The sequence below is a fragment of the Siphateles boraxobius genome, unplaced genomic scaffold (genome assembly GCF_051911475.1).
Source record: "Siphateles boraxobius isolate OS27281-9 unplaced genomic scaffold, OSU_SipBor_1 16, whole genome shotgun sequence".
Lineage (NCBI taxonomy): Eukaryota > Metazoa > Chordata > Actinopteri > Cypriniformes > Leuciscidae > Siphateles > Siphateles boraxobius.
This window is the reverse complement of record NW_027508766.1, coordinates 16,184,514-16,208,886: the sequence shown is the minus strand read 5'-3', so window position 1 is coordinate 16,208,886 and position 24,373 is coordinate 16,184,514. Positions and strand designations below refer to the sequence as shown.

General features: G+C 39.1%; 3 protein-coding genes across 14 annotated transcripts in view; 1 reads left to right on the top strand and 2 right to left on the bottom strand.

Annotated features, from left to right (window-relative positions):
- kcnt1b (potassium sodium-activated channel subfamily T member 1b) overlaps positions 1 to 10,245 on the top strand; it is a 105,742-nt gene extending 95,497 nt beyond the window's left edge. For 5 of the 7 annotated variants that reach the window (XM_077231786.1, XM_077231784.1, XM_077231785.1 and 2 more), the window contains 6 exons: positions 382 to 465; positions 830 to 958; positions 2,442 to 2,733; positions 5,695 to 5,757; positions 7,975 to 8,059; positions 9,054 to 10,245. In XM_077231786.1, the coding sequence (XP_077087901.1) occupies positions 382 to 465; positions 830 to 958; positions 2,442 to 2,733; positions 5,695 to 5,757; positions 7,975 to 8,059; positions 9,054 to 9,171 (771 nt within the window). In that variant the 3' untranslated portion in view covers positions 9,172 to 10,245. The remainder of the gene's footprint in view (positions 1 to 381; positions 466 to 829; positions 959 to 2,441; positions 2,734 to 5,694; positions 5,758 to 7,974; positions 8,060 to 9,053) is intronic. The other 2 variants (XM_077231789.1, XM_077231788.1) reach the window with 1 other exon arrangement.
- Positions 10,246 to 11,418: 1,173 nt separating this feature from the next.
- On the bottom strand, positions 11,419 to 16,215 carry LOC143738987 (uncharacterized). Its single transcript, XM_077231040.1, has 5 exons — positions 16,209 to 16,215; positions 16,024 to 16,122; positions 14,657 to 15,178; positions 13,798 to 14,025; positions 11,419 to 13,650 (listed from the first exon to the last, which is right to left on the bottom strand). The coding sequence occupies exons 1-5, from the start codon at positions 16,213 to 16,215 to the stop codon at positions 11,975 to 11,977; spliced, it is 2,532 nt and encodes an 843-aa protein (XP_077087155.1). The 3' UTR covers positions 11,419 to 11,974.
- A 459-nt stretch (positions 16,216 to 16,674) lies between these two features.
- camsap1b (calmodulin regulated spectrin-associated protein 1b) overlaps positions 16,675 to 24,373 on the bottom strand; it is a 26,758-nt gene continuing 19,059 nt past the window's right edge. For 5 of the 6 annotated variants that reach the window (XM_077231780.1, XM_077231779.1, XM_077231777.1 and 2 more), the window contains 7 exons: positions 22,024 to 24,286; positions 21,544 to 21,680; positions 21,215 to 21,429; positions 21,010 to 21,112; positions 20,748 to 20,869; positions 18,489 to 18,607; positions 16,675 to 18,377 (listed from right to left, as the gene is read on the bottom strand). In XM_077231780.1, the coding sequence (XP_077087895.1) occupies positions 18,081 to 18,377; positions 18,489 to 18,607; positions 20,748 to 20,869; positions 21,010 to 21,112; positions 21,215 to 21,429; positions 21,544 to 21,680; positions 22,024 to 24,286 (3,256 nt within the window). In that variant the 3' untranslated portion in view covers positions 16,675 to 18,080. The remainder of the gene's footprint in view (positions 18,378 to 18,488; positions 18,608 to 20,747; positions 20,870 to 21,009; positions 21,113 to 21,214; positions 21,430 to 21,543; positions 21,681 to 22,023; positions 24,287 to 24,373) is intronic. The other variant, XM_077231778.1, reaches the window with a different exon arrangement.

Below are 24,373 nucleotides of genomic sequence, written 5' to 3'. Positions count from 1 at the left end.
GGAATTTACACCTTTATGGTATTAAGATGTACCCACAGCAGTTTGGGAAATGGATGATAGATGAGTCAGCTGCGGGCGCCATCTTCTGGCGAGACGCGGGAATTCATTCAGCACGACCCTCACAGTGCATCATGAGTATTCTCTAGCCGTTGAGTGTACATCAGTTTATTGCAGTTTATGTTTGTATCTCTACACATTTGATACTCATGAAGGCTGATACCTTTCTGTGAGGCAGAAGCAGAGAATATTGAGTGGCATTTGCAGTAGGTTTTGCTCCCCTCAGGCATCGAGTCTTTATTGATTGTGTGAGGTCTGGAGATCATCTGTGTGCTTTCTGGGGACTGTTTCTGTGTTTATATGTCGTTTCTGTGTATCTTCTAGTCTTTTGTGAAGGACTACATGATTCTCATTGCAAGACTGTTGCTGGGTCTAGACACGACCCCGGGCTCTGGCTACCTGTGTGCTGTAAGTGTAACCGCAAACAAAAACGCACCCACACACCCTCAGCAAGCCAGTACGTCTAGCATCAGTGTGTGATGTATTATGCAAGCCATTGTTTGAGTTAAAATGCACAAAGCTGGTTATTTGAACTTGCCCACCCACAAATCTGTTGGCGCTGACAGGAGTGTTGAATTGAAACAGACGGTGTAAAAATAACATCACAAGTTTTAAAGGCAGATTAGGATGTAACATGATGGGCGACTCTCATTAAAACTCCCACGGAAATGTTATGCTTCAGCCCAAAATCAGCTTATACTATATTAAATTATATTATTATTTTTTAGCTTAGTTTAGTAAAATTTGACCTGCACCTTCACTTTTGAAACAGATGAAGGTATCGGAAGAGGACTTATGGATCCGGACATATGGAAGACTATTCCAGAAGCTGTGTTCATCTAGTGCAGAAATCCCCATTGGGATATACCGCACTGAATCTCACATGTTCTCTTCCTCAGAGGTAAGATGAGATTAAGATGAAGAGATCAGAGCATTCAGACACGGATAAATACGCTTTACACCGTTCATGCAGCTCCAGACGCTTGCACAGCAGATACGATCTGTCACTTTGCCTTTACTTGATCTTGTGCAGTGTTGAAGATTTACAGCTTTATTTTAAGCTAAATCATGGCTTTGCTGGCTGCCTTATTAACTGTGTTGTGACTTGAAGCTTGTGAAATACTTGTGCTAATCATTTCTCATTTTGATCATTCACAACTATTGCTTTTTCAAGTATAAGGAGGTTTGTAAAGAGGTAAGAATGCAGACTTCACCCCATTTCTCAACCACATTCTCATATGTTAATATGTTAATGGAATTATGCAGTTTCAATGGTTCATTGTCTGTCCTGTGTCATTTACTCTTTATATGTTACTGGTTATCTATATAATTTTAAAAAAGGTGCATTGAGTAGTTATTTAAAGGTGCATTAATTCGTTTTCTTAACTAAAAAACGCAACATTATAATGTTGTTTCCATAATTAAATTATTGTTTTCTTCATTATAACGGCACTGAAGTCAAATCAATTAATTAAAAATATTATTAATACAAAATATTATTATTATCTGGAAAATGTGTACTTTTTTTTAGGTAAAGCTATTTTTATTCTAAAACATCAGATTGACAGATTTCACTACAAGTTTGGGGTCATTAAGATTTGTTTATGTTTTATGTAGTCTCTTATCCTCACCAAAGCTGCAATTTGATTAAAAAAAAAATATCAGTATTGCAATATAACTTGAAGTGAATTAACTTTCACATATTATTTAATTCATAATTTATTAAGCAGCACCATTAGTATTATCAATTGTGCTGCTTAATATTTTTGGTGGAAACCAGGATACTTTTTTTCTGGATGTTTTAAGGAGTAGAAAGTTCTAGCGAATAGAAAGAACAGCATTTATTTGAAATAGAAATATTTTGTAACAATGTAAATGTTATTACGGTTAACACTGATCAATTTAATGCGTCCTGCTGTATACAAGTATTAATAAAAAATATATATTTTACTAACATCAACATTTTTAACAGGACTGTACCTTAAATGTAGACAAGGCTCATATCACACTGTAAAAAAATATATTGTTGGTTTAACTTAAAAAAATAAGTTACCTGGTTGCCTTACAATTTTGAATTCGTTGAAGTAAAAAAAAAATTTGTTAATACCAGGAAATTGGTTAAATCAACAGAAACTCAAAATATTATATTATCTGAACCACATTAATTATCTAAGCTGATTTGACAATAGAAAAAATGTTGAATTAGAGACAGCTAAAATATATGTCATTACTTAGTGCACTTTGACAGAGTAAAGTTGTTCAACTGCTAATAAACTGATACCAAAATGTACAACATAATGACTTCAGCCCTCAGACAATGAAACCGTCAGCCCACCACTTTTTACATTGCTAACCTATTGACAACCTGTTGCCATGCTGACCAGTCTCAGGTGTCTGTGGAGGACTGTGAGGACCCGCGGGACCGCAGGGAATCCTGGAAAGAGAAAACCGCCCACAGAAACTCCACAGGGAGCGACCAATCAGAGCACCCACTCCTGCGGAAGAAGAGCATGCAGTGGGCGAGACGGCTGAGCAGGAAAAACACTAAACCACCCAGTCGAGCCGAACGCATCAATCAACAGCGCCTGAACCTGTACCGGCGCTCTGAGAGACAGGAACTGTCAGAGCTGGTTAAGAACCGCATGAAGCACTTAGGGCTGCCCACTGTAGGATACGGTGAGTATGACAAGGGGAAGTGAGTATTTACATTTGTGCCTACTAAAATATTGAAGGTGTAGAACCCCTTGCATTGATGTCTTTTTGATACATTGTGTCATTATAAATGTACTATGGTGGAGACCTGTTTTCACAGTGTTTCTCTTTGTAAATCATTTAATGGTGTCCCCTTGTGTCCCCATCAATCATTATTCTTATGTAACATCCTTTATCAGCGATCACAGGAAAACTACAAACAGAAAGAGGAGTGAAATGCCTTTATTATTAATCATTGAATAAGGGAATATTTTTAATGTTCAAATTTTACTACAGTGGAGTCCAATGGTCTCAAACCACTAGTGAAAATATTCCTGTTATGTAATCGAACATATCACTTTGAGCACAATTAATTTTTTAATGATTATCTGAATTTCTGCATGAAGTCCACACGTTTGTTTCAAAACTAATGATCATACATTGATCATGTTTTGAGATGATCTATAGAATGTCTTGAGCTTCAATGAAAGCAAGAACATCTGACCATCTGTACTTTTATTTAATAATTTATTAAAATAAATATTTCTCAGTAGTCTCAAACTGTTGGACCTCACTGTATATCATAGATATTCCCATATTATAGCAGGTGGGTTGTATAGCGTCATGATGAACATGATTTATTGTTGAAGGATAGGTGGTCATTTGAATGACCAGAGCTAACCATCGATACCTTCTGTTTTGTGTGTCCTGCCTGGTCTTTTATTCTATATATTCACCTTTCTAGAAACTTCACACTACTCATTCCATCCTCCATGTTGCAAAAAATCATTCTCTGATTTTCACTAATCAACTCTGAGAAATACTGTAGAAAACTGAAGGCGAAGTGTGTCATTTTTTTATGTTAAAACTAGTGCTGTCAGATTGATTAATCGTGATACACACACACACATTATATATATATATATATATATATATATATATATATATATACAGTATCTCACAAAAGTAAGTACACCCCTCACACTTCAGCAAACATTTTAGTATATCTACTCAAGGGACAATACTATAGAAATGAAACTTGGATATATTTTAGAGTAGTCATTGTGCTGCTTGTATAGCAGTATATAGTTACTGTCCTCTAAAAATAACTCAACATACAGCCATTATTGTCAAAATAGCTGCCAACAAAAGTGAGTACACCCTAAGAGATAACAATAGTACGTCGTTTAACCATTCAAAGCCACATGTCCTATTCATCATTGTCATGTTTTTGTCTGCTTGACAGGACCATACAAATGATTGTATCTTGTATTAGATCAGTTCAAATTTGTGCTTTGAGTACAATTCTCTCATACTGACCACTGGATGTTCAACATGGCACCTCATGGCAAAGAACTCCCTAAGGATTTGAGAATTAGAATTGTTGCTCTCCACAAAGATGGCCTAAGCTATAAGAAGATTGGTAACACCCTCTGAGTTACAGTACAGGCCAGGGTCATACAGAGGTTTTCCAAGATGGGTTCCACTTGGAACAGGCCTCTCAAGGGTCAATCAATGAAGTTGAGTCCTCGTGCTGTGCGTCAGGTGCAGAAGATGGCTTCAAAAAACAGATGCATGAGTGCAAGGTCAGTTTGTCAGTGCTCAGACCATACACCGAACACTGCAACAAGTCGGTTTGCATGGCCGTCATCCCAGAAGGAAGCCTCTTCTGAAGCTGGCTCACAAGAAAGCCTGCAAACAGTTTGCTGAATGCAAGAGCATGAATTACTGGAACCATGTCTAAGATAAACTTGTGTGGCTCAGATGGTGTCCAGAATGTGTGGCGATGCACTGGTGAGGAGTACCAAGAAAATTGCCTACAGTCGAGCATGATGGTGGTAGCATCATGGTCTGGGGCTGCATGAGTTCTGCTGGTACTGGGGAGCTGCACTTCGTTGAGGGAAACATGGGATTCCAATATGTACTGTGACATTCTGAAGCAGAACATGATGCCCTCCCTTCAGAAACTGTGCCGAACGGCATGATAATGACCCCAAACACACCGCCAAGATAACTTGAACCCTATTGAGCACCTGTGGGGCGTTCCTCAAGCGGAAGGTGGAGAGGCGCCATGTGTCTAACAGCCAGCAGCTCCGTGATGTCATTATGGAGGAGTGAACGAGGATCCAAGCAACAACCTGTGCAGCACTGGTGAACTCCATGGCCAGGGAGGATTAAGGCAGTGATAACAATGGTGCTCACTTTGGACACAGTTTTGACACGTTCACTTAGGGTGTACTCACTTTTGTTGCCAGCTATTTTGACAATAATGGCTGTATGTTGTTATTTTTAGGGGACAGTAAATATATACTGCTATACAAGCAGCACAATGACTACTATAAAATATATCCAAGTTTCCAAATATATATTCAAATATAAACCATTTCTATAGTATTGTCCCTTGAGAAGTAATACTAAAATGTGTGCTGAAATGTGAGGGGTGTACTCACTTTTGTGAGATACTGTATATATATACATACATATATATATATATATATATATATATATATATATATGTATGTATGTATATATATACAGTATCTCACAAAAGTGAGTACACCCCTCACATAAACTAACTATAAACATTATTATATATATATATAATAATGTTTATAGTTAGTATATATATATATATATATATATAATAATGTTTATAGTTAGTTTATAGTTTATACTAGTTCTTTTCCCATTTTACACAGAAATTACACACTTCATCTTTAAAAATGAGATGTAAACCATAGTGTTCTGTTAGTAATGACATTGTATAGTCTAACTAATATAAACCATAATAGTATAAAGTAATATTAATTATATTTTGAGAATGTGTTTTTTGCATGATGAATATTTCTTAATCTTTCTCTTTGCAAAGTGTTGCTTTCTGAGCTGCTTGCTTGACCTTTTCTTTCTTATCTCTTTCTACATTGGCCTTTTCCCTTCACGCTGTAGAGGACGTAGCTAATTTAACAGCAAGTGATGTGATGAACCGAGTAAATCTAGGATATTTGCAAGGTAAATCCACTCAACAACTCTGTTCCTGTAGTATAGGGTTTGTTCCTGTAGAACAAGTCACTTGATTCATGAGCTGAATGGAACCTGATGTTCTGGAGAAAGATGTTAATAGGAAACTCCACTGCTCAATTTGTCCAGTGACATTAATTGGAACAGCATCAGCAGTCTGTATTTAATAGGATAAGCACCAATGGGCCTTTTGTTTAATTTTCTTTTAGATTCAAAAGTCATTTATGCACATTTTTAAAATGCCTGATTCTTAAATTCTTAAATTTTCCTGGCAGACAGTTTCTTACTAAAGCTACATGAATGTCTGAAGCCTGCTGCCTGCAGTCCTCCCGTTTTTAAATTTTTTCCGGATGACATCAGTAAGCTAGTCTGTGTCTCATGAGCCTCCCTCTTATCTTATTAAAAACAGACTACAGGAAACTGCTGGCTATTGACATTATAATGACACTGGACAAAACCCGTATGATTTAGAAACGACTCTTGTGCTTCTCTGTAAAGCCAATTAATGGTATTTTTATATTCAAATTTGCATTTATGTATAATGATTATTACACAGCACACTGGAATACTTGATTCTAAATGGTCATGAACAATGAAAACATTTCAAGTCGTTTCAACTGAAATTAATGTTTCACATCCATATTTTTTTTAAGTAGCTGTGTAATAAGCTGTAAAATTCAGTCAGCCAGGCATTATTGCAAAATAAAAGCCTTTAGCTTTTTGTCACCCATCCTGATCACAATCATTTTGCGATCATGGCTGTACATACATTATTCCGTACATATACATAAATGCAAAAAAGTTTAGCATTTAATTATGAATTAAATACAATTATAAATGAAGTCTGTAACTTCATCCTGCATAGACTATGTGTGGATGTAATATACAGCATTTACAGACATTGTATTTTTTTCACATGCCTATTAGTCACAATTTTCGTGTTAAAATGCCTTTTTTATACCCAAAGCAGCAGTATTTCACCTAACATTGTCTCATTATGCTTGCAAAAACATGCTCCTGAACAACAATGTCTTTTGACAGCAGTGCTGACCTGTTTTTTTGAAAAAGTCTGTTCATAAAGAAGTCTGATTTAATAGTTAAATTAGTGATGTAGTTGTCTTTTTCTCCTCTGGTACGAACTGAAGAGGGTACTTACATGACAGAGGGTACTGCAGGTACTCACTGGCATATGAGCATTGCTATAAGACATGATGAGTGAGGGCTTTGGATTCCAGGATGTTTGGACAGAGTGGAGTAGAAAGCATTCAGTCTTTGTCGGAAGGGTCCAAGGTATTTCGGTGCATACTTATAAGTCTGCTTGCACTGACCTACAGCATTGTTTTTGTTTTTATTCTTTTTAACGGGGTGATACTGGGAGAAGCAAGAAGTACTTGGGTTTCGCATTGGTATACTTATTTAATTAGCATTTGAATATTGACTCCTCCCAATCCCACACTACTAATGTTTTTTGCTTCACTCTGATTGGTCGAGCCTTGGCTTGGTGGGCCTGACAGATCTTCTAAGCATGCTTATATCTGTGTGTGTGTGTGTGTCAGTCTCACGGTTTGATGACTTTGGCCTGTGTGTTAGCATGGCAACTGAGCAACGTTTATGGGGTCAGCTGTGATTATGATGCAGTATATGGATGGATGGATGGAAATATTGAATTCGTGGGTGGATGCGGACCCTGTCTGCATGTGTCCGCGCATGGGGAGCGCTTGCGGTTGCATGGGCGTTCCGTAAATGCAGCCATGCCCTGTCAGTAACGGTTAGCCCTTCTCTCTCTTTTACCTGGCCTGGCACTATAAGTGGCTCAAACAGGTGGGTTTGGAGAAGCAGAGACACTTTGTCCCAGTCTTGAGTCTCCTTATTTCCAGAACTGCAAAGGTTCACACTTCTCAGTCATTTACAAGCAGGTAAAATACAACAAAGCCTCAGAAACCCAGCCTAAAAAAATCGTAACACTGTGGGGTTACACAACAACTGCCTCCCTTTTTGACATTTTATTGAATATATTTCCCTACTTTTGTTGGCTATTCTGACTCAACTCAACAGTATAGAGAAGTTTCATTATTTATAATAGGGAGTAGGGATAGAGATAAATGTTAAAGATAATTTATCAGAACTGTGTCACATGAATGTTTTTGGTTATTAAGAACTGATACAGGTTAAGTACGGCAGTGATGTTGTTTTTTGTTTCTCTTGCAGATGAAATGAATGACAATCAGAACACGTTGTCGTATGTGCTGATAAACCCTCCTCCGGACACCATTCTAGAGCTCAATGATATTGTGTAAGTGTCAGATATTAAAGCGGATTTGTGATTGCAATAGGGAGAAGAATGGGATCAACAAAAAAAGTATTCAAACTCAGGTCGGTCGCGTCAAAAGCTAAATCGACTATCCTCGCTCTCCAGCATGCCTTGATTTTGCCGAGTTAGACAATTCCTGGGTCAACGAATTTTGTTGATCCTAGAACAACATTCCTGTCTGAAAATGTAATCATAACCCTATTCCTAATCCTTAACTAAACACTAACCATAAGTTAGGAAATTATAAGCGAATAACACTGAGGTAGAAGCACCTACCCTGGTTGTAAGCCTAAACTTGACAAACTGTAAACTTGATTAAATCTGATTGGTTGATTGGAATGGGTGTTCCTGGTTCTGCCACTGTTCTTGTTACCGGATTGGTTTCTTTTTGTAATTTTGTCCGGCTCAACCAGACAGTGATGGGCGGAGTTAGTATAAAAAGCCTTTAAGTGCAAATGTCCCATCTTCTTCACAGTGTAAAAAGACACTATGCATTTTTTCCCCCATCACATTACCTTCTTGCATGAGTTTGGTGCGGGACTGCCTGTTTAAACCAACCCTTAACACTACGTTTTTATATTGGTATATTGTCCCAGATAATTTGTCCAACAAAACATGAACAATACCTTAAATTGTCCAGCTTATTGAGCTATTACAGCTCAAAGTGATCAGACCACCCATAAAACCCTAGCAACCATCCAGAACCTTATCAATGTGGCAACATGCTAACACTCTGAACTCCTAAGATACTGTGATGGTGAGTTTTGCATTGCTAAGCATATATCCATTTCTACAGAACATATACAAATCTAATTATTTTTGCAATTACACTTTGACGTTGGTTTTTATTTCATTTTTTTTCAACATTTTGTGATGGACCTGACTTTCATTATGAATCGGCATTTGATTTTAAACAGTGTGCTGGGTCTATCTGGCTGGTTTTTAATCGTACAATTTGATTTCCACCTTTCCGTAGCTATATCATCCGCTCTGATCCGCTGGCACACGTCCCTGACAATCTCCCAGGGGCTCCAGCAGGAGCGAAGCTACGGCAAGACTACGGAGCTGAAACGAGGGACGAGACGCATCTGTAAGAACCGGAAGTTCTCTTTAACCTTACTTCCCTCCCTCCTTCGCCTTGAGCTGCTACAGTCTGCATGAAGAGTGTCAGGACACAACCAACCAACCACACAGATACGACCCATGTGCCAACACACTGATAACCCAAGCTGCCCAACCACGCCAAGCGGCTTTAACTGTTCCATTGAAACAATTTACAGATTCCTCTTTTCTACCACACAGACATGTAGAATCTCGTGGCACATTTCAGACTTCTCTGAGTGTGGCTGGTTATTACATTTTTGTATTTGAGACATGGCTCAGTGCGAATCACTTTGGACCAAATGGACTGTCCAAGCACTTTGGATTTATAGGGCAGTATTTATCAGAAACAGTAGGTAAAGCAGTACTGAAGAGGGCAGCTAAAGACAGCAGAAAGAAACAACTATTACATCAGTCAGCTGACCTGAGTGGACCAGGACACTGGATACTGCCCTGTAATACATATGAGGGGTTTCAGTATGATATTGAACAGAATTAGTTTACATCAGTGCTATTTTTTTAACATATATAGCACACATATATTTGTACATATATAAGTTAGTCACTTATTCTTTTACATGCTCAGTGAGCTCTTAGTATTCACAGTATTTTGTTGTGATTTCATCCTCAAAGCACAGTTTTACATTTGAAGCTTGAAAAGCTAATCCCAAGCTGAAGCTTTTACATGTACCTAAACGCCATGATTATTTACTGTTAATTGTCAGTGATCATGTACCAGTTTACATGGGCCGATAACAGAACGTAAAGTTCATCGCCATATGATTTTAAGTTTACAGCAAAAAATGGAACCACTTCAACAGCAAACATGAAGATTCGCAACTGTACTGTACAAGCCAACTGTGCTGCAGGTGCATCATACATATTGCATTGATCTTAATTAGGTGTATTTGAAGAGATGCCAAATGGTATACAGTACTATACACACAATCAGTGTTGAAAAAGGTTTGATGTCAAACTGAATTTATTTTTGGGTTATACAAAAGACAATAGTAGATGCAATTGAAGACATTAGTTTTCAGTGACAATTCTCAAAGCTAACAAGTGTTTTTGTTTTCTTTTTACAACAGCATCTGTATTTAAAAAAGGTAATTTGAATAACTTAGTATTATTTATTTAATTTATTTATTTATTTATTTATTTTGGGGGGGGGGGGCTTGCAAAATGTACATTGCTACTGCTCATTTAAGACAAAAAAAGATCTTATTCTGATTTAAATCTAGCAAACAGATTAAATTAAATTGAAATGACTTGGAAAAAGTCTCCCAATCAAACTGAATTAACCCCTAAAATTTTGGCGTTGCCGATTTTATTGCACAAAGCTCTGTTGACAGAGCAGTACATAGTAACCCTTTAAACTACATTTAAAATACATTTTTTAAAATGTGCATTTCACATTACATTTTACATTAATGAAACCAATTTATGAGTGATTTAAAAAGATGAAATAATGACTCGAAAAAGTTATTTATATTGTATTTTTTGGATTATATTGATATATTTAAAAAAAAAAATTATTTGCCCTCTGTATCAGGACGTGCTTCTGTATTCCATTGCCATTTCTAGAATATTTGGAGCTGAAATTTCTATCTATCATTAAAAGCTGCTTTTGTTTTTAATCTTTCAACAGACAGACATATTAATCTTTCATTATACAGAAGATGTGAATGCCCACTTTGCTCGAAGTTTGAATACCTCTCATATAACTCTTACCCGTCTGTCTCCATAAGGAAATGTGAGATGGCAATGAAAGTGACGAAACAGGGAAATCATTGTAGCTATTGTGTTTAAAATATTTCAGAATTGTGTATGATCTTTTCTGCCTTATTTTGCTTCCATTGATCTATTCTAGCATATCAGTTTATTTATTGCTAATAGCATAGCTCCAAGACCTGTCAGTAGTTTATAAGGGTGTTACTAAGGGTCCGATTTTACCATCCCAAGACATGTTACTCGGAATACTGTACAGTAAATCAGACTGTTCATGTTTTACTGCTTGTGTTAAGATGTCACCTACATTCTGTCCACCGGTCACTGAAAAATATTTGTTCCCTGAATTTCCAGCCATCATTTGGAAAGGATATGCATAATGTGCATGTTCAAAATAACAGCTTGCAGATTTCTTCTATTTTTACTAGTTCCCTACGATTTAAATATATCTTGACCAGCTGATCACAGCTGTTGTAATTTGAAAAAAATTCTGTTTTACTTTTCAGTAGTTATAGAAAACATGGACCATGCATGTCCTAATCTTGCCAAATGTGTCAGAGACCCATGTTTACATTTGCTGGCTCCTGTTTTTGGATTGTACTGAACAATACATAAACTTCTAAATTTTGTACTAGTTCTTAAATTAAGTCTGTACTAACATGTAAGAATGAATCAATAAATGCTGCATGCAGCCAGAGACGTGAGAGTTTTTCCAACCAATAACTCTATTGATGTGTTAAATCAGGTTTATACTGATTCTATACATTTTACTTTACATTTAATGATGCAGTAAAAATTCCAAATGTGTGTACTAGTCTGTTATAAAAAAAATACTGTTGCAGTTGATATTTTTTTACATACCATATCCAACAGAGTGTCATATTTAGCATATTTTACAGTATTTTTGTTTTGCCGGTTTCGCCTACAGAGCTGAAGACTACATTTATATTTTAAAAAAAGATCTTAAAATAATACTTATTTTTCCAAATGCGGCACAGACACCAGATCAGTTTGGGGAAAAAATTTGTGAAATCAATCATGGTTTTATACTGTATATCTTTCCAGCGCCTAACGACTCTGTTTGAGCTTGAGTTTGTTTTTTTGTGTTTGTCTCCATCGGTCTCGAGTCCAGCGCCCATGATTTTCCACCACCTCATGTAGCAGGTCTATAAAGGTGTACTCATTCCCCAGCAACAGGCTGTCATCTTTTGGAGAACCTCCTGAAGGGGGCGCTGTTGACTCAGAGTCATCATACGCCTGACCCCGCCGCTGGTCTCTAAGAGCTCTTGGTGCCGCTTTCTCAACTCTTCTGGACTGCTTCTGGAATTCGGATGCAACCTGCTCACTCTGGTGATCTCGGTGTGTCCTTTTCTTCACGCTCTGCATTTCCTCCTTGTAATCCTTGTTGTTTATCTCCTCTCCGACAGCAGACTTTGACTTGCTGCCACCAAATGATGGATTAAAAATGCTGAACAATTCAGAGCACACCTCACTTTCTTCGATAGGCGAGTTTTTAAAAGATAAGTCGGAGAAGATGGTCGACTCAAGATCTGACCTCCACGTTTCTTCATTTGTAAAAATTCTGCCATCTTCCCTCAGTGATTTATTAGCATTAGTGAAGTGTTCTTGTGCAGTGAAATGCTGGACTTTTTGAGTGGATGACTCAAGACTTTCCCTGTAAGTGTCCTCATCAATAGCGACTCTGACATCTTCCATTGGGGCTGTGATTTCTGGCAGAAACTCCAGTGCATTGAAATGTGGGGCGGTTTGGAGGGTTGCAGGAGACATTCCGGGATGAAATGATCTGATTTCATGCCTGCAACCGGATACAAATATTAGTTTGGGGAACACGTTGAGGACTTGTTGATTTTGAGCCCACTGCTTCTTCCACTGGACCGCGGTCGGAGGCCAGGTAAGTACCCGCCGAATGGGTCTCGAAGGTCCAGATGTAACTTTAGCAGTGTGCTGATCGACCACAGAAGTCTGCTTTTCTGGATCAGCACCAATCGTGAGGTAAGGCAGTTTCTCAGCAGTCTCCTCAGACTGGCATGTCACATGATTAACCTGGAGAATATCTCGGCTGCTTCCTGTTCCAATGGTCAACTCATTCAGGTCTTCCAACACGTCAATCTCCACACCATTCTGAGGAACATCTTCGTCTACACTTGTTCCAGCTTTAACACTCTTATCAGTATCTTCATTTTCATCTCGAAGGCTTTCCATGTGTGATTCCAGAGTGTCTGTGGTGTTACTGAACTCAGTGACTCCATCACTCTCCTCGTTTGCAATGTTTTTTCCGTCTTCCAACTTTTCCACCTCTGCAATGTTCAGATTGTCTTTTTCTTTTTCTGAGGTCATCCATCCATTGAAATACTCATCATTCATCACCTCAACTTCCTCAGTGGCCACTTCTGCTTCAATCGGTTTAGCAAACATCTCTGTCCTGCAGAGGACCGGCCCGGCGGAGCTCACGCGTTTAATGGGTTCTGTAGTTTCATATGTCCTTGATGAATAAATATGGTAAATCTGTGATATCTTCTCATCTCCAACCAGCATCTGGTTTGTCCTTAGTAAGACCTCTCTTGTGGCAATTTGCGTTTTATCAGCAATTTCAGATTTCACTTTTCTGTTCTCCTCGCCGTTGCTCTTTGCAGTTGTTTCACTGGCCTGTATAATCTCTGATCTCTCTGAAGAAGGTTTTACAGCCTGTAGATGTTTCCTTTCTCGTTTCCTGTGGTACAGCACTGAGAGGACACAAATGACAAGTACCAGGGCACACAGTACCACTGGTTAATAATAAAAGGTTAGTCATTCACAACATAACATACTGTAACCCCAACACATGAAAGTTACCCAACTAGGGGCTGAGGTAAGGCAATAAATCTACATACCAATTAAAATGATTAAAGTTGAGTGTCCAATTGTGAGAGGTTTGGTTGTAATTACAATGGCAGGACTTCCAGTGGTAAGGCTTGCATTAATACAACTCGTAGTGTTAGGGCCCATGGTTGTGGGGGTTACACACTCTGGTACCTGCCATACTGGCATACCTTTCAGCGCAGCAGGGTTGTTACAACACACCAACATCTCATTCTCCAGCAGCGAGGCATTCTGCAGACCTGCATACATGTTTGAAAGTCATTTAAAATCCCAAAAGGTGGATTTCACCCAAAATTTCACCCAAAAATGAAAATGATATATCATAAGCCTCATGTACACTATTCAGGCTGTAAGATTATGGTTTTCGAAATGTCCATCATGCTCACCAAAGCATTTATTTTATGAAAAATAAGTAATTTATTTGATCAAATATACAGTAAAAACACGAATATTGTAAAACATTTCAATTCAAAACTGTTCTTTTGAACCAAAATAAATAAATAATGGGGATGAGGTGATGCATGTTAAAACCAGACCCTTCTCAGTCGTAACTGAGTTAAGGTCTGGGGAAGGTTCATTCCCAGCTCATTTCCAAAGGGGCGTCACCAACGGACATCGCTCAAATGCCTCTATAAGCAATTGCATAGACCTTAAAACCCATCAGATCGATCGTCATCTTGTAAAGCCCGCCTCAACGTTTGTGATTGGTGCCTCGATTTGGAAAGATTGGAAATGAGCTTGAATGGGCTCTTCGCCAGACTAACTTGCAGAGCAAATCTAAATTTGCCGGAAGTTCGTCTGGGTTTCCCAGGCTAATATTGGATATTTCTGCTGCATTAGATTAAGTATGAGATGTAAATTAATGTATACCTCTCAGGTATTTGGCAAAGTCCTTCACTGAGCAGGAGCAGTCCCAGGGATTTCCATCCAAACGGATCTTTGTGCCGTTAAGTGGAAGAAGCAAATCCGGACTCAAATATGTCAATTGATTGAAAGACAGGTTTAAATGCCTCAGTTTACTAAGACTGAGAAAACTATTCTGGGTTATAGTGTGAATCTGGTTCTGAGACAAATCCAACATGAGCAGGTTTGACAGCCCTTCAAGAGAATTGTGATCCAGTGTAATTATTTTATTATTTGATAGTCTGAGTGTCTCAAGTGCATGATGGCTAAACCAGTCTGATGAGACTTGCGAAAAAAGATTTCCGTCCAAATTAAGAGTTTTGAGGTTCTGAAACTTATTAAAGGTTTGCGGCGCTATTGCTGTGACACCTTGGTGTGCCATAGTCAGACTGTTCACAGAAGACAGATTTGTGCTGTTAAACATGGACAAGTTGATTTCTCCTAGACCATTCACAAAGATAATCACAGAGGTCAAGCCAGCAGGATAACCTAGAAAGAAAAAAGAAATAGAAATGTGTTAAAAACTCATCTAAAAAATAATTTACTTTAAAACCTTTATGACTCTTCTGTGGAGAGTGGAAAGGATATGTTGAGAAGAATATCCAGACTAAACTTTTCCAAATAATGAAAGTCAATGGTGACCAGAGCTCAAGCAGGATTTCCAGTGAATAACCACTTTCAGTCGTAAAACTTTATGGCTTCAGAAGACTCGGAATATAGTGCATGTGGATCACTTCTGTGGATCACTTTGGTTTCCTTTCAGGAGCTTATCATTGGTATAAAATAAATACCAAGTAATAAATATCAAGTAACATTGAATTAAACATGAAATTTTGAAGTATAAAGACTAAAATAGTATTTTCTTGTAAGAAAAAAAGAAAAGAAAAAATGTCCTCCAATAATATTTATTTAAAACTTTGAAAATAGTGAGTTGACACTTATCTGACCTACTTGACATGTATTCTCTGGCAGATAACAAGCACAATTGGTAACACTATATTTTGACATTCTGAAATAGACATTTCCCCTTTAGACATTCTGTTGAGTGTAAGTAACGTCGCACCTACATGTAAGATGACTCTCATTAGAGTATTATTCGAGTGTCTGCTTAACATCTGCCAGCACATTATTGGGAAAATCCCCCAACAGACATTCAACTGACTATAAGTAACATGTCAACTTATTCTACTACCCCTAACCATCAACTAATACTCTAGTGAGAGTTAGCTGACATGTAGATGTAAGATTACTTCTAGTCAACAGAATGTCTGAAGGGGACCATCAAAAACCACACATTCTTTTTATGAATATCAAGTGACTTCAGAATTTCCTACCTTTTGGAACCTCCTTGCAAACATAGTCTGCATCTATTAGTATACAGGACTGACACCATGCTTCATGTATGCACTGGAACACCACAAAAATAAAGAGAGCTGGGCAGAAGAAAAGAAACATCTGTTTATATCACAATTTGGTTGATTTTGAAGCCAACATTAAATCGAAGTGCAATAATACTCACCGTGCATACTGAAAAACAGCAAATAACAACGTCTTCAGAGTTCCCGTCTAATGACCATCAGTCCACCGAATGCCTGACCCGAGTCCCCCGCTGTGGATAAACTGCCAGTTGCCACGATACAAATGTGTCATCAGTGGACTGTCAAGGATACAGTTCTTGTCGATGAAGCACGGCCTGCGGTGTTCCAGTTCGCAGAAGTTTAGACGCCCATCACGGGACCCCCAGTAATTAAACTACCATCTTTTCTTGCAATCACCCAATGACAATAAAGCTATTGATATAAAAGATTATCAACTGCCAAAAAAACCATGTAAGAGTAAATCTTGTACAATGTTTAACACTTGATACTAATATTCATTACTGTATGAGGCAAAGCGCAATTACTGTATAAAGAAAGGTGTTAAAAAATAAAGTGGAAGAAAGATGAGAATGTCAACAATTAAAAGGAAAAAAATGAGAATGAATGTATTGACTTGAAATATTTATTAATTCTCAAAGTCTTATTTAAAATAAATAATAGTATGACAAATGAAGCAAAATGACCAAGAATGAGTAGTAGTGTTTAAAAAACAAAAAACAAACAAACAGGTGATCAACATCAATACAATCTTTTAGTTAAGATATAAAAACACATATAATATACAAAACTGCAATTAAAAATGAAACAAAATGCAGCGACGTTTAGAGAAGTCTAACCTATTATTTGGATACAGTAGTTTAAGAGTCATTAAGGTTCTGTCAGTGTGCTCTTTTCGGTGTTAGTGTTTCTCAGCGAGTACCTTCTCTTTTCAACAAATAGCTTTAGGAGCAAAAAAATGGTTTAGTAAGCCCTTTGAAATTCTACCCCAGCTATACACCTTCATGAGCAAAAAAAATAATAAAGTGCATGTGCAACACTCAGTTGATCTTGACACCAAACACAAGGCTTCTGTGTGTGTTCGAGAATGTCTAGACACAAGGATGTCGGCAGTGTTGACACTTTTCGCTCTGGAATGTTTTCAACCTTGGTAAATAAGTAGACAGCGACTGCAAGGGAAGTAACCGATTATGAATATATTAAATACTGTCATTCAAATCGTTTACAGCGACACTCTTCATAACAGAGCATGCTGCTCTTCGCATGAGAAAAAGCTCCAGTGCCAACATCAACATGGTTACATTGCATGATAATAAAAGCACTAAAACATGATCATAAGTGCACCATAGTAGAGACTGTCCAGTGGAGAGGCCGCTACAGAGTAGAACAGAAGAGAAGAGAACTGCGTCTGACACGTATCAAGATCTGTTTGATTCCCTATCTAAAGGACCATCGAGTTTAAAAAAAAAGGGCTACAGCTGAGCTGCTTTTTTAAAGCACGGAATAAACAGACGTAGTACCACAACGCATGAAGGCCAAAAGTACGCAGACCAGGGATTGTCCCAGCGACAACAAAGGAGCAGCATGTTTCGGAGGCAAAAAAAGTTTGTTTGATAGGCAAGTCAGCTTTTTTTTTTTTTTTTTTTACATGAATTCGAGTTCTGGCAATCCTCAGAGGCAGCAGACATGTTTTGAAGATGGTAAAAGGAATACTCATATCCCTTGCAAAAAAGAGGGAAACAAATCAAACGAAAACAATCATGGGGGAAGCGTTTCGCTATTCAGTGCCAAACTAATAAATACTTCAAGTAGCAAAAAAATTAATCAGGTAAAAAGACCACAGGATTGGGGGTAAAGGACTACTTCAACCCAAAACACATTCAAATGAAGTGCATGTTGACTCATATGCCTGTTTGTTTGTCCAGCGAGCCTCTTCCATCTAAACTCTGACGGAAGCAGAAAAGTGATTACTGGCCTCGAAGTAAAAGTGCAGATCTTACGACTGCCATCTGACTTCACTTTCCACTCTTTTTTGGTCCTGCGGGTCTTTTGGCTTGCCACAAGTGGTTATGGATAGTCAGCGCATCAACACTAACGGACACGGTCTTGGCGGGGATCACAGTGAACTGCTTGCGGTCCGAGCTGTACTTGTAGAGTTTGTCGATCATTTTCTTAGTGATGCTCTTGGGCCCTGTGCCGGTGAGCTTGTGGATCTCCTCTGTGTCGGGGAAGTAGGAGTAAAGGGCTCTGAACTGGCAACCACTGTCCCGGAAGAGAATCATCAAGTGGTTGGAGTCACACTTCTCCAGCTCCTACAGGTCAAAAAGGAGGCAATTAAATTACTATAGTTCATTATCAAAATTTATTGGCAACATCACAATATTATGCCATAATTGCCATGAACCTCCAAACTGGTCACACACCTCAAGAATGGAGTTCTTCTGTGGTTCATTTACTTTCCCTGCTAAGCAGCAATGAGAGATGGCGTTGTGGATTATTGGCTTGTTGGACTTCGAGCTTGGCTCCTTGAAAAGCTTGGGTCCTACAGTGACAAAATATTTATATAAAAAAATATTAAAACTTCAACATAACACTTAAGGAAAAGCATGGTCACCAAGATTAGTGTTAGCAATCGAAAATCAATTCCAATACTGGAATCGGACACTTAAGGCTAGGAATCGGATATTTGTTTTAAAATTTAAATATTATTGATTCCGTTGTGTGCACTTTAAAACATTCAAGCGCAAGAAGACTCACGCGCTGTTTTCTGTGCAGTGCACAAATCCAAAACCTGCGCACAGGTTTAGCCTCTCATACTGTATAGTGTGCGATACTGAACTGAGTACTCTTCCATGTCTTTTTGCACTTGAATTGACAAATACACAAAAAAATGTCAAAATATTAATATATCATCGTCAATGTTGAAAACAGTTGTGCTGAATATTTTTGTGGAAACTTTTAAAAAGTTTAAAAAGGTAACATGTTTCAATAAGGTCACATTAGTTATTTACATTAGTTAAAATTAACTAAGATTAACTTGAACTAAGAATGAATAAAACTTCTACAACATTTATTAATCTCAACATTTACTAATACATTATTAAAATCCAAAGTTGCATCTGTTCACATTAGTTAATGCACTGTGAACTAACATGATCATTATTATTAACTAACATTAACAAAAGTAATAATTGCTGTACAAATATATTGAGCATTGTTAGTTCAAGTTAGTTAACACATTAAAGGTGGGGTATGTGATTTGGAAAACGAGCGGCAGATTTTGAAAATACACAATTCAAATAGTCCTACCTTCTTTCCTCCAACGCTGGCCCTGACTCCACCCATTCGAAGAACATGGACGCGCAATCATGCACGAGCGAAAACTCAAATGCGCGAGAGATTGTAATGACGATTTACTACTAATCATGGAACCGGCTTTACAGACGAGATGCGCATGCGTCACGAGCTTTGATTATGCGCATGAAGGGGGTCACGCACGCTGGGGGGAGGGGGGTGTGGTACGGCCATTTGATTGACGAATTACTGTCCAATGATTCTAGGTGGTCTTGGAAATGAATGGCTGGAGTTTTTCGAGCCCTGCCTGTTCCACAGATGATTAAATTGCTTAATTTTCATTTCAGTGCTTCTAACTCAGTGGCTGTAAGTGGGTTAGGAATAGGATTTCAAGTTATTTTGAAAAAATGGACAAAAAAGAGAATCACATACCCCACCTTTAATTAATGTTAACAAATGAGACCTTAATGTGTTATGTAAAGGGTTACCATTAAAAAATACATTTATTTCAAAACATCATTAATGATTTAAAATCGCTTTGCTGTCACTTTCCTTTCTGAATAAAAAAAATTCAATTATGAGAAGAAAAAAGGTTCACTGGGACTTCTGTAGAGGACCAAAGACAATAGTACAATCATTACTAAGATTTGATCATATGCAGCAGACTGATTTTTTAGAGCAATTTTCTTTTCTTTATTATTCTGTCCACAGTGAAAGTGAAAAAAAAATGCTTTACGACATGAGAAAAACACTTAAATGTTTATAATTCAACTTATGTGGAGCAACTTGCGTTTATCGCTTGTCAATTTGTTATGTCACTTGGATAGGACATGGTGTCCCTCTCTGAACCCTATATACAGCTCTCATTGATGCGTACAGGAGATTCTGTCTCCATGATTAAAAGCTAAACTACCTCATCCATCATTCTGACACCCAACAAATGCCACAAATCTGTCTATTCTCCTTCTACACAATCCTTCAAGGGTTCTCTGTGTTGAATGTTAAGATCATATTCATCAATGGTAATGTAACTACGCAATTGTGAGCATTACCCAAATAACTGACATGAACCCAAGCATTTTTGCAGAGCAAACAAGTGAAACACTTCAGAGAGTTCAGGCTTAAAGGACAAACTCATCCACTAATGTCTGCACAAGCAAAACATCTATGTGCTCAAGCACAAAGACAAACATACTGGCTAATGCATGGTCGAGATGATATCAGCAGCATGCTGCGGTTTTTAACGCAGGATGTTGTCCTGGTGCAGAGGAATCTAAAGAAGTTTAAATAATTTAGTACATAAGACCAACACGTGTAATCCACAGCTATTGAGCATAAACACAAATTTAAACCACTTGCATCCAACAGAATGGAAAGTTAAAACTCACCGGTGTATTCTGCCATGGATGTTGATGTAACGGAAGACGCGGTGGAGCCGTTGTCCCAGTCTCTCTCTGTAGTCCGACTGGAGTTGCGACTGAGGCCTGGAAATGCCTCTACTGATTCCCCTCTGTTTGTGGAAAGAACGAACAGCAACATTAATGTGCTCTGGAGGTCACAGTCTGAACATATTCAATTGATTCTGAAACAAATTAATGAAATGCAAGCACGCAAAGGCACACACCCTGTAGGACAGTGGGAAGGACTTACCGTTGAGATCCCGCCCCTCCTGAATTGACACTGTCTGGTTCAGTGGTGGCCACAGAGGCCAGTGATAGACTAGAACCAGACTGGGCACTGATGAGATTCTCATCTGGTGAGGGACAGTTTCATTATTTCAGTTTAAATGCCATCAAATGTTTAGAAATGTAACTTTGCAATAATGCAATAACAGAAGGCATGATTTAAAACTTACTGGCAGCATGGCACTTGGAAAGCATATGAATTGAAGGTTCTTCTTTCAGCACAGACTTTGGTCTTTGTTTTTTGGCCTTGGTCTTCGGTTTGGGTTGAGGCTGTTCTTGCTCCTCACACATCTCTTGCTGTTTCCTTCTAAGATATTCCTGCTTTATCAACTCTCTCCGAGCCTTCTCCTCCTCTTTTCTGATTCTATCCTCTTCAGCTTTCCTCCTGGAATTGGGAGAGAAGAGAGACTTTAAACATACAAGCTCCATAAAAAAATGCAGAGCTTCTCTTTACCGTTTTTATATTCCTGAAGGACGGCACTTCAGGGGATCTCAATACCTGGCTTCATCTCTTTTCAGCTCACTTTCAGCCTCTATCTGTTGCTTGCGGAGCCGTGCCTCCTCTGCCTTCCTCTGTTGTTTCAGCAGAAATGCAGCTCGCTTTTTAGCCAATTCATCCTCTGCTTTTTGCTCATCCTGCAGACATTTAACATAAAAACTTTTTAGATTTTTACATTTTCTGAAACACTAGGGTTTTCTGGGCTGTTTCCCCATGGTGTTGTTATATGTTTGCTAAGCGTTCTAAGAGTTTTTTGTTTGTTTGTTTGTTTTTGCTAAGGTGTTGCTCAGTGTGTATTACTTACAGGTCCAGGTGAAAGTGGAAGTAGGACAAATTACATGTCATTTAATACTTTGGGTTAGGGGATTTCACTAATAAAATGTAAGCAGTAAATAAAATAAACACTTTGCCAGAACAATACAACCTATTTTCCTTCAGATAAATATTTTTCTAATGTCTTGTTCACTGCACTGACTTTACCTTGAAAAAGAAGCCCATTCCAGACTTCTTTTCCCCATCACTTCCATCAGTGGTGACATCCAAAACATCTGTGCTTTCTTCATCTGGGTTGGAAGCCAAATCAGACAAGTCTACTTCAATAAGATTGACTTTTCCTCTAGAAATGTCTTCTGAGGAGATATTATCCCTTGCTGGCCCATCATCAAAAGTAGCCTCAGTGTCCTGTAAGGCACTGGACATAGATTCTTCGAAAGTGACACCAAGCGCCACAGAACTTGGTTCCCCAGAGACCATCCTCAAGTTAGCTTCATCATTAAGGTGGAATGTAGTGCCTTTTGGATTCCCTTTGTCTTTGTTAAAAGAGCTTTGCACAATGTCCTCAGGCTCTGTTTTGGGGGGTCTTGCTCCTTGAATTAACCTGACAGAGGGGCTGTCAGTAGGTGTAGGAGTAGTGCTCTTCTGCCCTTTGCTATGCTCCTTAAGCAACAGCTCTGAAGGTTTCGAACGGGACCGTGCTGAACTTAGCTTGGGCGGCTTTCGTATCACAGGGCTGCCACTTGGTTCAACGAAGTGTATAGAAGCTCTGATCCTGGCTTCAGATCCATTGCTTTGGTCACTGCTAGGTGATTGAGCAGCACCTGTTGGAGACTGGAGATTCTGCTTCATAAGCACTTCCTGCTGGAGTGAAAGTTGCATCATTTTCTGCTGAATGTTTCCTATGGCCTCGTTCAGCAACTCAATGGAGCGGTTGCATTCGTTAAGATCTATCTCTTCATCCATATCTAAGGCACTAGGGGGCACAGGTCCCCCACCCGCCCACTCGAGAGATGCCTTCTCTGGCTCTTCAGCCTCTTTCGGCCCATCTCTCGAATCAACACAGGTGTCATCTTTTGATGACTTCTCTTGATTGAGTTTTTGGCCATCTTTCAAGTAGTACTCAGACTTTGTAGGCTGAGGGAGAGTGTCACTCTTCCCTTTTTTTACTATGTGCAGGAAGGCTGCTTTTCCAAGCTTAAGCCTTTGTCTTGCTGTGAAGACCTCCATCTTCTTCTTTTGTGATTCAATTGCACGTCTCTTTTCTTCAAGTTGCATGTGAAGCTGAACAAGTTCAGAGGCCAGCATGTTGGTACTGTCCTTGTTCTGCGGTGTGGGACTCTGGTCTCTTTTTATCCTCCAGGAGGTCAGAGGAAGGGGGCAACTCTCTGAGCCATCAGGGGTTGTGCGCTGTGAGCTACTTGTGCTGGACCGGATGTCTTGGTTGCTACCAAACCTCAGCATCTTTCGCTCTGCAAAACTGGTCATACGTACACTGCCACTAGCCACACTGCTTACTTGGGACTGCTGGCCAGGGCTAGAGCACCTGCTCCCACAATCCTTATCCACATGTTCCTTTACATTCATATCCTCGCACAGTTTGGCCGACTCTTCGTCCTCCTCATAGAACTGTTTCTTGTCTGGATGGAGCTCTTTGGTGAGCTCTGCATCCTGCTCCTCAATGGTCTCCACGGTCTCTATATCAGAGCCTGGATGGATGTCCCAAGCTTGGACAGGGCTCTTGTCCTCAGGCACAGATGAATGAAGGTAAAACCCAGGTGACCGCTCAGCAGAAGACTGTTCAATTCTACTTGTAGCCAGTGGTTTGAAAGCTTGCGTTTGCCCAGGGGCTAGAGGCACAAGTTCACTGGATTTGTGCTCGATAGTGGTCTCAAACTCAGAGCTGGTGTTGGGGGTAAAGGTCCGGTTAATGGTGTGCGGAGGTCTCCGTCTGGAAGATGAAAGAGCACTTTCTGCTCCAGCCACTCTTCGTGCTGGCCCTCGATGCCTCCCTTCTCCTGACTCTTCTTCCTTATTCAGGCTTACGGACTTCTCTTTGGCTGGCCTGAGGACTGCAGGCATCAAAGGTTCCAGGAAGAAACTGGCGTTTCGGGATTCTGAGGATGCGTCCTCCTGTCTTCCCCAAATGCATGTTTTAGCACCAGGGGTAGCACTCTGTCGGTCTGCATCCCTGGAGTTTAACAGGGTGATGTCGTCATTAGATGAATCGGCCATGGCAACGGTTACCAGCTCATCCTCTTCATCCATGTTAACGTTGCCCAGTAGAGCATGGCCATTGACCCGTTTAACACTGCCGTGACCCGGATGGCTCTGGTGCTTTGGTGTGACAGTGGAAGCTAGGCTGTCCTCACTGATAGAGCAAGTCAGACTAACGCTGTCGCCCGAGGCCAAGTCTGCATCGCTGTCCGTAGCAGAGTGGAGTACATACCGATTCAGCTGAGACAGTGGCCTGATCATTATGATAAGACAAGAATTACCAAACTAAATATAAAATCAATGTAATATCTTAAAAGATATGTTAAGTACTTATATTTAG

Coding starts and splice junctions, on each gene's coding strand:
- LOC143738987 (XM_077231040.1), bottom strand. Junction 14,026..14,656: donor CTTTGCCAAATACCTGAGAG/GTATACATTAAT, acceptor ACATGTATGCAG/GTCTGCAGAATGCCTCGCTG. Junction 13,651..13,797: donor AACTTTAATCATTTTAATTG/GTATGTAGATTT, acceptor GTGTCCTCTCAG/TGCTGTACCACAGGAAACGA.